Raw genomic sequence first — 15,098 nt, 5'->3', positions numbered from 1 at the left:
TCCTCGCGTTGTAAAGCACTGTACAAACTGTTGGCGCTATGTAAATCCTGTATAATAATAACATAATCATTTAGAAAAAGCAATTCTTTAATCAAGACCTTTTTTTTGGCACATTATTTCCTTACTCCTGATTTCCAACCATTGCCTAAAGACGCCCTCATTGCCACTGTCGCCTCGCGATACCATGACTTTCGTTCTCGCTTAGACTCTCTTCTCGTTAGTTTCCATGGTAGACGCTCTTTAAACTGTAAAACTCTATGGTTCCGCTTTGTTGCTGCATGGGAAGGCTTCCTGGGTTACGTCATTTTGGACGAGCCGGAAGTGCTGTGTACACGTGTGCGAGGAGGAAAATACGAGATGTCTGCCCTGGACAGAGTAGTGTAAGTAGTGGAGTTCTCTGCCTGGAAATGTCTCCCGGGTTCATTCTTTTCACAGTTTACAGCTCGAATACACATTAGCGTGACCTGATTCATTCTTCAGTGTGCTTTTCCAGCATCAGAAGAACCGTACTGAAGTGAATCAGTTGGATATCATAATACTGAACAGCATTCACTTAGCATACTGACCTTGATAGATGGTATCGCAATGTTACCAAGTGGCTCACAAATATAACGCGAGAAAGGGAAAGAGAAGAACTTTCTAAGTGCTTCATAGAGTTCTCTTAGTATACCCAGCATGGAGTATCCCTGTAGTAGTCTCCATTCCGGCATCTGTATTGGAGCAATGTGAAGCCCCGCAGTTGGGTCTCGCTTTTTCTTCACACATGGGCAACTGAAACTACATGGAGCTCAAGCTCTAGATTTATTATTCTTTGTCATGTGGTTTTCGTTTTAACCACTTGAAGCCTCCCCCTTTAATGACCAGTCTATTTTTTGAGAAAGGACATTGCATTACTTTGACAGTTACGTGACACTTTACCCAAATAAAATTAGTCCCCCCCCCCCCCCCCCCCACAAATAGAGCCTTCTTCTGGTGGTATTTGATCACAGCTGCGTTTTTATTTTTTTTGGGCTATAACCCAAAAAAAGACTGGCAGTTAAAAAAAAAAAAAAAAACAATATTCTTTACCTTCTGCTACACAAAAATCCGTGCCACATCAGTGCGCATCCATGCGCCGCATCGGTGCTCATCCATGCGCCACATCAGCGCTCATCCGTACCACATCAGCGCTCATCCGTAGCACATCCATGCGCCACATCAGCGCTCATCCGTGCCACATCCATGCGCCACATCAGCGCTCATCCGTGCCACATCCATGCGCCACATCAGCGCTCGTCTGTGCCACATCCATGCGCCACATCAGCGCTCGTCTGTGCCATATCCATACCTCATCCATGCCACATCACTGCTCATCCGTGCCACATTATTATTATACAGGTTTTATATAGTGCCAGCAGTTTGTACAGTGCTTAACAAAATAAAGGCAGACATTACAATTTGGTACAAGAGGAATCGGAGGGCCCTGCTCATTAGAGCTTACAATCTAAAAAGGGAGGGTCAGTTGATACAAAAAGTAATAGCTGTGGGGGATGAGCCGATGGAGGAAGTAAAACCGTGTAAGTTAGAAGCAGGTTAGGCTTCTTTAAAGAGAAGGGTTTTCAGGAATTGTCTAAAGATGGATAGATTAGGGGGGCAGTTTGACAGATCGGGGTAGTGAGTGCCAAAGGATAGGAGAATCTCTGGATAAATCCTGGAGGTGACAAGGGAGCTAGAGAGCAGAAGGTCTTGGGAGGACCAAAGAGAGGGTTTGGTTTGTATTTTGGGATTAGGTTAGTGATGTAGCTGGGGGCAGAGTTATGGATGGCTTTGTAAATTATTGTTAGTACTTTGAATTTTATTTGGGTGAGTGGAAGCCAGTGGAGGGATTGGGGGGGGGGGGGGATTTTGTACTGTCCTGGCTTGTTAGTGTCTCTAAAACAAAACCCAAAGTGGAATATAAACAAATGTATACCCACATTCTTAACCATTTGAGGACCGGGCCGAATGACTGCTACAGCGTGGTCGGCTAATTCTGGGAGGACGTACAATGACGTCCTCCCAGAATCGCACTTCCAGAGCTCCCCCTGGAGCACGCACCTGGGAATGTCCATGACCTTTGGGTTTTCCTGACCAGATGCGTCACAGATCGGGGTAAGGGGCCAATGACAGCGGCCCTTTACTACATGATCGATCCGTTCAATGATGCAGTGATTACTTAACATACTGAAGCAGGTTCCGTTCCTCCCCTCTCCTCGCACTGATCAGTACTCTGTATGAGGAGAGGAGGGAGCGGGTGCAGCAGTGCTTGTGGGCTCTCTGGAGTGTCCACAACACTCATCCATTATTTAAAGCGGTTTGGTACCTAAAAATTAAACTTCATATTATTAAAATCACAAGATAGAATACTTACCTAAATGAACCCTGAAAAAAAAAAATATTCTTTACTTACCTTTTATTTCAGATGTTTCTGCTGACTTCCTGGTTGTCCTCCCGTGGGAGTAGGCGTGGTTATCGTCCCCGCAATGGTCCCTGGGAAATTTCCCAAGAATCCATGGGGGGACAATGAAATTGCGAAATCTCGTGAGATTTCGTTAGGATGCCGGTCACGTGACGAGGGCGTGTCCGAATTTGCCATTTTTAAAGTGGGCAGGCAGCTGTATCTGCCATTACCACCATTGCACACTAAGCATGTGCGAGATGGAGCGGAGCATGCTGGGAGCCGAGCGTCATCAATATACAGGAAGTAAATGCCTGTGGGCTTCAGACGCCCACACTTAAAATGGAAAATGCCAGAGCACTTTTTTAAAAGTCATCCCGAGGAAAAGAATCGTCGCGCCGGGAGTCAAAAAAACGCCGGACGTGGATGCTAAGCGAAGGTAGCAGTCGCCCACTTGTAACACAGGTAAGAAAAAAAAAAAAAAGAGCGGAATCCCGCTTTAATACAACTTAAAAGAACTCACTATGCCTCTTACTAAATAATTTGGAATGTCTGCTTTCCAAAAAGCGGTCATTTGGGGGGAATTTGTACTGGCCTGGCTTGTTAGTGTCTCAAGAAATGAGATAGGCCGTCAGTACATCAGGTGTGATCACTCTTCAGTGAGTGGCACCATAGCTTGTAGATTCTGTAACTTTCACAAAGACCAAATAATATACCCTGATTTGGGTTCTTTTTACCAAAGAGATGTAGCAGTTAGAACTGCACGATTCTGGCTAAAATGAGAATCACAATTTTTTTGCTTATAATAAAGATCACGATTCTCGTGGCGTAACATCATATTTCACATTATACAAAAAAATTGGGCTAACTTCACTGTTTAGTTTTTTGTTTGTTTTGTGTATGTTTAAAAAAAAAATTGTGTTTGAAAGATACAAATACAGTGCGACATAAAATATTGCAACAACCGCCATTTTATTCCCTAGGATCTCTGCTAATATATATATGTATGTATGTGTGTGTTCCAAGTGATTTTCTAGCAAAAAAAATACAGATTTTTACTTGTAAGCAATGAGTGTCAGAAAAGGTTTAGTCTTTAAGTCAGGGTTCTCAAAGTACCAGCCCCAGGACAGTAGGGGGCACCGTGCCTCGCTTAAGTGCTTTATCTCTCCGTTTCCTGTGTCCTTTTTGCCATATGCTGCTGCAGCCTGGCTGGATACAGACACCGCACAGGAGAGCGCAGAGAGGATCTGCCCATTTCCCAGCCCACCTATGCACTGATGATAGACCAGAGCCCCGTTTCCAGGGTCCTGAAGTCACCTCAGGGCGGGAGATTGTGGAGTTCCCGGGGTGCCCTGTGTTGGGCCAGGACCCGACAGGGGGAGAGGACTCAGGAGGCATGAGATCAGGCCACCAGCTTACTGCCAGGAGGAGAGGTAAGTGGGCCATCACACGGAGGCTGAGGGGTTATTTATGAAGTGTAGGGGGGGGGGGGTTGTCTTTGTGGAGTGTTTATTTTTTTTTTTTTTTTTGCATTTTAGTCTAAATATGAGCTCTGAGGTCTTTTTGACCCCAGATCTCATATTTAAGAGGTCCTGTCATGCTTTTTTTCTATTACAAGGGATGTCTACATTCCTTGTAACATGAATAAGTGCCAAAAATAGTTTTTTTTTAAAAACTGTGTAAAAATAAAAGGTAAAATAAATGAGGAAAAAAAACATTTTTTTTTTAAATGCGCCCCGCTCCGACGAGCTTGCATGCAGAATTGAACGCATACGTAAGTTTGGTCCGCATAGAAAAACGGTGTTCAAACCACACGTGAGGTATCGCCATGATCGGTAGGGCAAGAGCAATAATTCTAGCCCTAGACCTCCTCTGTAGACCTTCCTCAAAACATGCAACCTGTAGAATTTTTTAAATGTCACCTATGGAGATTTTTAAGGGTAAAAGTTTGTCGCCATTTCCACGAGAGGACGCAATTTTGAAACATGACATGTTGGGTATCGATTTACTCTGCATAACATTATCTTTCACAATATAGAAAACTTGGGCTAACTTTACTGTTGTCTTTTTTAATTCAAAAAAGTGTATTTTTTACAAAAAAAAAGTGCGCTTGTAAGACCGCTGCACAAATTCGGTGTGACAGAAAGTATTGCCACGACTGACATTTTATTCTCTAGGGTGTTAGAAAAAAAAAAGTATAATGTTTGGGAGTTCTAAGTAATTTTCTAGCAAAAAAAAGTTTTTAACTCGTAAACATCACATCTAAAAAAGGGGCTTGCTCCTTAACCACTTCGCGACCGCGCTATAGCCAAAAGACAGCTACAGCGCGGACGCTAACTGCCGGAAGGGTGTCCCTGGATGTCCTCCTGTTTACTTCCACAATGCGTGCTCTCGCGAGCGCGCATCAGGGAAGTTCTGTGCTGGCCGTGTCCCTTGGACACAGCCAGTCACAGATCGCTGTAAATGCCCAATCACAGCGGCTGTTTACAGCGCGATCGACATGTCCAATGAGAGATGATCTCATAAGTAAACATATGAGATCATCTCTCATCGCTGGCTCTCCCTACTCACACAGAGACAGAATGTGAGGAGGGAGAGATGAACCACTGAGAGATGCAGTGGTTAGTGGGAAGAAAGAAGAAAAAAAAAAAAAAAAAAAACTAAAATAAAGTGCCCACCTGTCACCAGTGCCACATAGTGCCACGTGCCATATCAGTGTCACGTGTCATCAATGCCAAGTATCAGTGCCACGTGTCATTGCCATCTGTCATCAGTGTCACGTGTCATTGTCCTGGTGCTCCAGGGCCTTCAAAAGTGTAATAGGCAGTCAACAAGTTAGATGTGTAATTTATGCTCCTAGAACACCTGACGGTGCTTCCTGCATGTTGGGCCCCTCTAAGGGGCCAGGCTGTGGAAAAGTCCCACACATGTGGTTTCATAATACTCAGTAGGAGTAGCAGAATTTATCTTGGGGCATTATTTGTGGTATATACATGCCAAGTGAGAGAAATAACCTATTATAATGACAATTTTATGGAAAAAACAAAAAACTTAATTTTGCAAAGAATTGTGGGGAAAAAATGACAACATCAAAAAGCTCATCATTCCTCTTGCTAAATACCTTGGAATGTCTACTTTCCAAAAAGGGGTCTTTGGGGGGTATTTGTACTTTCCTGGCTTGTTTGGGTCTCAAGAAATGAGATAGGCTATCAGTACATCAGGTGTGATCAATTTTGTATGATTTGCACCACAACTTGTAGAGACTATAACTTTCACAAAGACCAAATAATAGCCACTAATTTGAGTTATTTTTACTAAAGATATATAGCAGTATAAATTATGGCCAAAATTTATGAAGAAAAATTACTAATTAGCAAAATGTTATCACAGAAACAAAGAAAACGTTTTTTTTTTCAAAATTTTCGGTCTTTTTTCATTTATAGCGCAAACAAATAAAAAAAAAAAAAAAACAGAGGTGATCAAATACCACCAAAAGAAAGCTCTATTTGTGGGGGAAAAAAAAGGACAAAAAATTAATTTGTGTACAGTATTACATGACTGGGTAATTGTCATTCAAAGTGTGCGAGCACTGAAAGCTGAAAATTGGTCTGAGCAGGAGGGGGTTTAAGTTCCCAGTAGGCAAGTGGTTAAACCATCACCTAGTGACAACATTGGGTATATTTTTGTCTCAATTTTCTAGATTTACATAATTTTTTTACTTGACATGTTTGGTATCCATTTACCTAACACAAGCTCATCTTTTATATTTTACAAAAATATTTTGTGTATACTAAAATTAATTATAGTGTATATAAAAAATAAATATAGGTTTCATAAGCAGTAGTGCAATACAACATATACAGGTAAGTTCAAATCAAAACTACCATGTTTTTACTCTATCTGCCTTCCAAAAACTGTAATAATGTTTTGGGGTTTTTAGGTAATCTTGAGGGCCGAAAATATGTTTTGAACGTCTATGCGAAAAATGAAAAACATTGTTTTTGCATCGAAAAAGGTTAAAGGAGTGTTTGAACAGGTTTAAGGTTAAGGTATCTTTTTCTGATACTCCTCTTTCTGTTTCAGAAAGCCCAAGACGAGGAGGGCCAAGAGGTTCTTGGAACAGAGGGGACCAAAACTTAATGAAAATGACAAAAGTGCTATGCTTATTAAAGGGGGAAATGCTAGCAATACTGTAACACAAGCTTTAAAGGATCTGGTAAGTATGCTAAATTTAATTGTAGGTTGTCAAAGTAATGATCTTAAAATCTTACATTGTTACTGTTTTTTTTCCCTTCAAAATTACCTTGACAATTAGGTTTCATTTCGTTTATATAGCTCTATAGCTGTTAAATAATTAAAGGTAATGTCAATACTGTAACAACATTGAATTTTGAGTTCTAGAACTTCAGTACTGTCACTAAGGGATAATTGAATATGCAAACCTTATTAAAGTGGTTGTAAACCCTTACAACCAACTTTGACCTACAGGTAAGCCTAGATTAAGGAGCCTAGGGAGCCTAAGTTTCCTGCTCCCTCCACACCATTGGGACTATGAAAGGAATGGATTTTTTTCTTGTTTAGCCACTGCTGCTCATGTAACTGTAAACAATAATGAGGGACCAACTCTTGTCATGATCCCCTATTTTGAATCCAAAATATAGGGGGTATGACTTTTTTTACCACTACCGTTGTCCTGACAAAATAAGCAACTTCGCAGAAAATCAAACCACGTCGCTTCCGCTTTCTTTAAACTATCAGTAATTGCTGATTTGGACGAATTGGTGTTTGGACACAACCCCCAGCTATCGAATAGAGTCGGTACAGGAAGATTTTGCTGTTTTCAAAGCAGAGTGACAATCTCCGCTCATAATATTGTGCACCGGACTGTATTCAGTTGCCGGTGTTGTGTCCAAAAAGCAATTTGTGAAAGTAAACGGCAATTCATCAAAATCTGCAATACATGATGGTTTAAAGAAAACGGAAGTGACGCAGGTTGCTCATTCTGCCATGTTCGACATTTTGTCAGAACACCGTGATACTGCACTTTTGAGATGCAAATGTAACCTTGTCAAAAATGTATCAGAAGTTCTCTGTGTTGTTTACACAGTTTCGAGGAATCTTGGCTTCTGGGGGAAAATATCACTCAACTGTTCCTTGGAAATGTTAGGCAACGACACTTTCACAAGCCTCCAGATGTAACTGGTATGATGCGCAAATCTGACCAAGACAAAAGTACATTGCAATTAAAGAACAATACATTACAGTTGGGTAATAATCTTTAGTCTCCAAAGTGAAGATACATTTTAAATGTATACACTTCCATGTGTTGCCATTTTCATTGTTTGTACTTTGTTGAAGTTACTAGGCATCATGACCATCAGACACCTCCCTCCCAACAGTCTGCGTTAAAAACAGGGGTTTAGTTAGCATGCATTTGCAAACACATGCATAAGCAGCAAGGACTCGTCACGGTACCCTGTGTATGCTTGCAGTCCTAAACGCTGCTAAATTTATGAGTGTCTCCACAGTGGGAGCACATGCATTAAATGGATAGATGAGGGGCAGGTGGGCCTGGAGGCAGACCAATCCCCCTTAAAGGAACAGGAGCACACTGGACACCCACCACATACCACAGTGCCAGCAAAGGTGCACAGTGTGTCCCCGGACCATATTTACACCAGTAACGAACAAATGGGCCCCTGCCCCAACCTATAACAGGCCTTCACAGCAGGGAGCACATGGAAGGGCATGTGTTTCCATGGATTATTATCATTCTTTCCATTGGCGTAAATCCACCCAGTATATCCCAAGCTAATACTAGCAGAATGTTTTCTGCAAAATGTAATAACTTTGTTGCCTTTTTTTTTTCCTTTTAGCATGCTTTAAAAAAGCCATCATGTGTCTTATATAAAAAGTAAGTATATATTTTTATTTTTTTAGTTAAACCTGACTTTTTTTAAATTGTTTCTGTTCTGAAAAAATTTCTAAATCTCAACTTCTGGCTTTGACCTTTTTTGCTGCCACTGACACATGCCATACACTTTGTGTTCAAATCTGACAAGTCGGTTGATGGCTGTCAGGTGAAAGCAATTTGTGGCTACAGACACACCCCTGAACTATATTTGCTGGGCTCGGTGACCCCATTCCTGGATCCCAGGAAACATCCAATTTGACCTCCCTTAACCGCTTAATAACTGTGAAAAAAATGAAAATTGGCCTGTTCAAGAAGGTGGTATAAGTACCCAGTAAGTAAGTGGTTAACCTAGTAAGAACTCAGAAGTGATGTGTATAACATCTCTTCTGGGTTCTGCTGTAATTTGCCCTTTTTATGAAAACTTTGTGCTTGATAAACCATTGTGATACTCATGTGACATAAAGTATGACTACCATTATTTTATTCACTTTATTTACTGTTTTCAGAAAATCTATAAAGTTTTGGGTGTCTTAACCCCTTCCCCTGGAAGAACCTACCCATATACCGAAGCCATAGCTGCAGTCATGACCCCAGTATAGTTTGTTTTAACTGGTCTTGCTGAAAAATGTAAAAGCAATTTGAGCGGCTAAAAAGTCACTGGATTGCTCTTACTGCCAGCAGAAGTGGATCCTTAACCTCCCCTGCTCTGCCTTCACAGGCTCTCCCGTGCCTCCAGGGAGCCCGTGACCAAAGCCAATGGTTCCGTCAGCTTACCATAGAGACGACCAAGGATCTTAGTTTGATCAGATGCCTTTAAGGGCAGAGCAGACATCTGAGGTCTAATAAACCCCATATATCTCATCTCAGTAATGAATACCAATCACAGTCCATGCTATTCCCCTTGAGATAGTAAAGCTGATAAAATTTTAGAGGCAGTGTAAAAATAATTTTTTTTATAAAATAAATAAGAAAAAATTCTAATGCTCGCGTGCAAAGGCGAATGCATAAGTAGGTCGCTCAAGCATATGTAAACGGTGTTTGCACCACACACGAGGTATCACTGTGAACGTTCTAGTGAGAGCAATAATTCTAGCAACAAGACCTGTGTAACTCTGAAAAAGGTAACCTATAAGGGTTTTTAAAGCATCGCCTATGGAGCTTTTTTAGGTACTGAAGTCTGCGCTATTCCACGATCGTGCACAAAGTGTGACATGTTTAGGATGTATGTACTCGGTGAAACATCATCTTTTATATTTTACTAAAAAGTAATTATTTTACATATATGTGAGAAGTGTCAGAATAGGGCCAGGTGTTGAAATGTTTAAAGCTGTAATAAATCCAAAAGCAAACATTTGCTTTTGTAGTACCTGTACATACCTTCCAAACCCTCCTGTCACAGCCACTCTGGCAGGCAAAGCTCTGGCGATTTCAAGCAGTATGCTACTAAGCACCAACTTTACACTTTCATTGTGAGTTAATATACATGTTGGCTGCTCTGTCTTTCAGCTGTATCCTTTAAAGTAATGCTAAACTGGGTTTAAAAAGAAACATTTTTATTGTTGTATGTATTCACAAAAATACCTTCTTTTGCTCTCAACCTCCTTCAAATTTCCAAATTCCTTTTTCTTGCTGTGATCCTACTTTCTGTTAGAGAGCTAAGTTCATTCTCCATGGTATGTATGTTCTTTTGCTTGCTCGTGTGTGTGTATAGAGCAATACATGTGACCACAAGAAACGCATGCTTATTCCAAACCAACAGAAGTGAGGGGGGAGAGGAGTGGTTTGGGAACTCACGGAAGATGTTACAAGGAGGCAGAAAAACCACAGTAAAATATTTTTTTTAAATGGATTACAGGGCCATTAACTACTTCCAATCCGGGCCTTTTCTGGCATATTTTGTTTATATGTAACAATCAGTATTGCTAGAAACAAAAAACAAAACAAAAAGTTAACGCTTTGCTAGAAAAATCTATTAAAAAAATAAATGTGAAGCTGCCAGCACCATAAAGTCCAATACTAAACTCAAATACAGTAAAAATAAAGATGCAGTGCTAGTGTAATGAAGTGAAAAATATGTTGATCCAAAAAAGTAATGATGAAAAAACTCACAATTGATAAAGACTAAAGCAAATATCATGCTAAAATTTACTAAAGGTGATACCCCAGCTGATTCTAATAGATTAGTAAACCAAAAGACATTTGTTTAAAAAAATAAAAGACTAATAATGAGAGTATTGGTGAAAAAACTCACATAAAAAACTAAAACGGATACCACAAAAAAATTGTAAATAATAAATACAAAAAGCACATAAATTAAGTGATAAATATAAAACATGAAAAAAGAGAGATTGCTTGACAAATCACTAATAAAAGAAAAAAAAATGCAAGCAATAGTCCCAGTTCCAAAGTCAAGTCTCCCAAAAACCTATACCGACATCTGTAATTGAGGCTATGATTGTGGTACTCCAAAAAGCAAAAACAGAGAATGCTCCCATAGTGTAATAGTTCATAAAAGATGATTTAATAAGCCAAATAAAATGCACTTACAAGATATTTCATCCTTTGAAAGCGTAGCAACAATTGTATATAAAAGATGGAGATCGCGCCCTCTCCACAGGCTTCTTCCGGCTTGCTGTTTGTGTCCCATCAATTTTGTGGCCCATTACATCTTCATGGCTGAAAAAAGGAGATTGATGGGACACAAAAAGCAAGCCGGAAGAAGCCTGTGGAGACGCCGTAAACTCCATCTTTGATATACAATTGTTGCTAAGCTTTCAAAGGATGAAATATCTTGTAAGTGCATTTTATTTGGCTTATTAAATCATCTTTTATGAACTATTACACTATGGGAGCATTCTCTGTTTTTGTTTTTTGAGTACCACGATCATAGCCTCAATTACAGATGTCAGTATAGGTTTTTAGGAGACTTGAATTTCCCTGTGCCTGGTGAGACTTCCTTTATGGTAGTAATCTGTAGTCAGTAAGGAGCCTCAATACTCACTTGGGTGTGAATTTATTTTGGATGCAAGACGTGTTTTTACCATACTTTCCTTTGGAGCATCACCTCTACACTGTATATGGACTTTTTTTGCTTTTTTAATTTTTCACCACACTAATTTGCTGGTTTAATTTCTCACCACACTATTTGGAACTGGGACTTTTGCTTACATTTTTTTTCTTTAGTGATTTGTCAAGCAATCCTCTCTTTTTTTTCATGTTTTATATTTATCACTTAATTTATGTGCTTTTTGTATTTATTATTTACAAATTTTTTGTGGTATCTGCTTTAGTTTTTTTATGTGAGTTTTTTTTTCACCATTACTCTCATTATTTAGTTGTTTTTTAAACAAATGTCTTTTGGTTTACTAATCTATTAGAATCAGCTGGGTTATCACCTTTTTAGTAATTTTTAGTGTGATATTTGCTTTAGTCTTTACCGATTTGTGAGTTTTTTTCATCATTACTTTTTTGGATCAACATATTTTTCACTTCATTACACTAGCGCTGCATCTTTATTTTATTTTTTATTGCTAGAAATTTACTTAGAACCCCTAAACATTATATATTTTTTCAAAGCAGATGCCTTAGAGAATAAATTGGTGGGTTTTGTAATTTTTTTATGTCACATGGTATTTGCACAGCATTTTTTCAAATGGAATTTTTTTGGAAAAAAATTACCAGTTACACTTAATGGTGTTTCTGGGAAGTCTTCCAGGATGGCACCCTGGGAGATCACTGGTCCCACCTGACACGAAACGCAATCACCAAAGAGGTTAAAGTGGTTGTAAACCCTTATAACCAACTTTGACCTACAGGTAAGCCTAGATTAAGGCTTACCTGTAGGTCCAAGAAATATCTCCTAAACCTACACGGTTTAGGAGATATTTGCTGAAAGACAGGCACAGATGTCTACGGCGCATGCGCCTTAGACAGCAGGGCGCAGGCACACTGAGCGCGCCGCGAGTGGCGGCTCCCGTGCACATGCACGGGAGTGACGTCATTGCAGCTTCGCCGAATGACAGCGGCGGAGCAGCGAGACCCACCGAGAAGATCGATGCTCCGGACTACAGGGGACACCGGTGACTTCGCTGGCTCCTGTGTCAGGTAAGTGACACATAATGGACTACTATGCAATGCATAGTAGTCCATTATCTTTTACCTTTGCAGGGAATCAAAGAGGAAGTAAACTCATCAGGGTTTACTTCCTCTTTAAAACCCCCACCCCTCCCTGTGCTCCTCAGTTGTGAAAAAGTATTGACCCACACCAGTGCACTAGAGTGAAACGCCTCAAAACCCCATACAAAACCAACATTCCAAAAGAGCAGGTGGGAAGTAGGCCTGCCATCCTGTAAGACTTCCCATGAAATCCATTACCGGTGAGTGTAACTGGTCATTTTCTCAAGTTGTCTTCCAGGATGGCACTCTGAGAGAAGAGCAAGTAGCTCAGGCCTAACTTAGGGTGGGACAACAGCTTGTAAGACCTTCCTACCAAATGCCAGATCGAGAGATTACAGCAACTCCACCCTGTAGTGTCTCAGGAAGGTGCTCTGGCTTGTCCATGTAGCTGGTCTGCTTATTTGCTCCACCGATGCTCTGGCCCTTTCTGCCCAAGAGGTCGCCAGAGACCATGTGGAATGTGCTTTAAGGTTATTTGGGGCTGCACTACCAGCCTGATCATAGGCTAAAATAATAGTTTGCTTGATCCATCTTGCTATGGATGCTTTAGATGCTTGCTGACCTTTCTTCTGGACAGAAAAACTAACTAATAAGTGGCTGGACCTTCTAAACCATTGATGGCGAACCTTGGCACCCCAGATGTTTTGGAACTACGTTTCCCATGATGCTCATCTACACTGCAGAGTGCATGAGCATCATGGGAAATGTAGTTCCAAAACATCTGGGGTGCCAAGGTTCACCATCACTGTTCTAAACTCTTACTCTTTCTAAATAAGCCAACAGACAATGTCTGACATCTAAACAATGAAAGGAACTTTCACTCTTTCTGAGGATTGGTACAAAATGAAGGGAGGACAATCTCTTGAGTTCTGTAGAACCTTGAGGCTACCTTCGGAAGGTACAGGGGGTCCTGCCTGAGTAAAACCCTGTCGTCAAATTATAGAAAAAAGGGCTCTTTCATTGACAGTCTGGATGTTGCCTATCCTCCTGGCCCTAGTCACCGCCAGCAGGAAGGCTGTCTTTAGGGTCAGCAACTTAAGAGGTATAGGAAGTAACGGCTCATATGATGCCCTGGTTAGAGCTTCCAAGACTAGCGTAAGGTCCCAAGGCGGAAACTTGCTCATCTGCACTGAGTACAGTCTATCTCTGGCTGACAAGAATCTTTTAATAAAGGGGTCCAGAGCCAACCTCCTGTCGAAAAAACTGGACAAGGTTGCGACCTGAACCTTAAGTGTCTTGGTCGCCAACCCCTGATCCACGCCATCCTGGAGAAAGGCCATGATGGCTGGGATCTTTTGTTGGGAATTTGTTCACCTGTCACCAGTGCAAGAAGACTCCCCAGACTTTGGCGTAAATACGCCTGGTAATCGCCTTCCGGCTGAAGAGAAGGTTGTTGATTACTCAGAACATCTCCTTTTTTGCAGGCTCCCCCTTTCAAGAGCCAAGCCGTCAGCCTGAAGAAGCGGGCATCTGGATGGCAGACTGGGCCCTGAAGGAGAAGGTCCTGCTGCACCGGAGGGCGCGCTACAGGCCAATTTCCTAGGGCAGGGAACCAGGTCCTCTTGGGCCACCAAAGGGCGATCAGAATCAGTCTGCCCTCTGAGAGACTCAGCTTCTGCAGTATCCTCGGGATCAGAACGGGGAAAGGCATATGCCAAGTGGAAGTACCAGACTTGGGCCAGCGCGTCTACCCCCTCCCTGAACCTCTCTCTCGAGAGAGGGAGAGAAGAGAGAGAGAAGAATCTCTTCACTCTTCTGTTCCCTCTGCGGAAAAAAGAGATTGATGTCTAGGTTGCTGAAGTGTCGTCATATGAGGAAGAAGCCTTTGGGGTTCAATTCCCACTCCCCCTGGTGAATCGGTTGTTGACTGAGAGATTCTGCTTTGACATTGTATGCCTCCTTTATATGTACTGCTGAGATAGTGGGGACTCTCTGCTCTGCCCACTCCAGGAGTTCCAGAGCCAGGGTCAGAAGAGCGCAAGATCTGGTGCCTCACTGATGATTCAGGAAGGCCACCGCGGTTGCGTTGCCAGAAAGGATCTGCACGTTCCTGCCCTTGATCATTTCCTCGAAGGTCCTTAAGGCCTCTGACCGCCAAGAGCTCCTGGAAGTTGTGAGCCCCCCAACCGCTTGCATCTGTTGTTACCCTGAGGGGTTGGAGTTGGGCCCAAAGGTGGCCCTCCTGCAACCTCTGAGGATTGAGCCACCACTGCAGAGACTTCTTCACCCTTTCTGGAATGGGAACCCTGTTGTCCAGCGTTCCTGCCTTCCCATCCCAGGAGGATAGGAGGAATTGCTGAAGGTCCTGGAATGGAGCTGAGCCCATGGGACCGTGCAGGATGTCTTCAGCCTGCAAATGCTCATGACCCTTCTGTAAGAGACCTCTTCTAAATCTAAAGGTGAAGCTACTGCTGCAATGAGGTTCTCTACCTTCCCCTGAGGAAAAACAAGCTTCTGTGCTGTTGAATCCCCCAGGAATCCTAGATGGTCTGGTCAGGAACCAGCAAAGATTTCTCCTGGCTGATAATCCACCCCAGGGACTCCAAGGTACTCACTACCTTGGCCAGGTCGGAGAAAAGGAGATCTCTACTC

General features: G+C 41.8%; 1 protein-coding gene across 1 annotated transcript in view; it reads left to right on the top strand.

Annotated features, from left to right (window-relative positions):
* The first annotated feature begins 247 nt into the window (after positions 1-247).
* Positions 248-15,098, top strand: part of RPF2 (ribosome production factor 2 homolog) — a 38,973-nt gene continuing 24,122 nt past the window's right edge. The window contains exons 1-3 of the mRNA XM_077487110.1: positions 248-380; positions 6,500-6,632; positions 8,293-8,330. Of these exons, the coding sequence (XP_077343236.1) occupies positions 358-380; positions 6,500-6,632; positions 8,293-8,330 (194 nt within the window). The 5' untranslated portion in view covers positions 248-357. The remainder of the gene's footprint in view (positions 381-6,499; positions 6,633-8,292; positions 8,331-15,098) is intronic.

This window comes from Lithobates pipiens, unplaced genomic scaffold, assembly GCF_037356315.1.
Source record: "Lithobates pipiens isolate NorthernLeopardFrog02 unplaced genomic scaffold, aLitPip1_a1.2 Scaffold_18, whole genome shotgun sequence".
NCBI classification, from domain to species: Eukaryota; Metazoa; Chordata; class Amphibia; order Anura; family Ranidae; genus Lithobates; species Lithobates pipiens.
The sequence above is the reverse complement of the archived record's forward strand: the minus strand, read 5'-3'. Positions and strand labels throughout refer to the sequence as shown.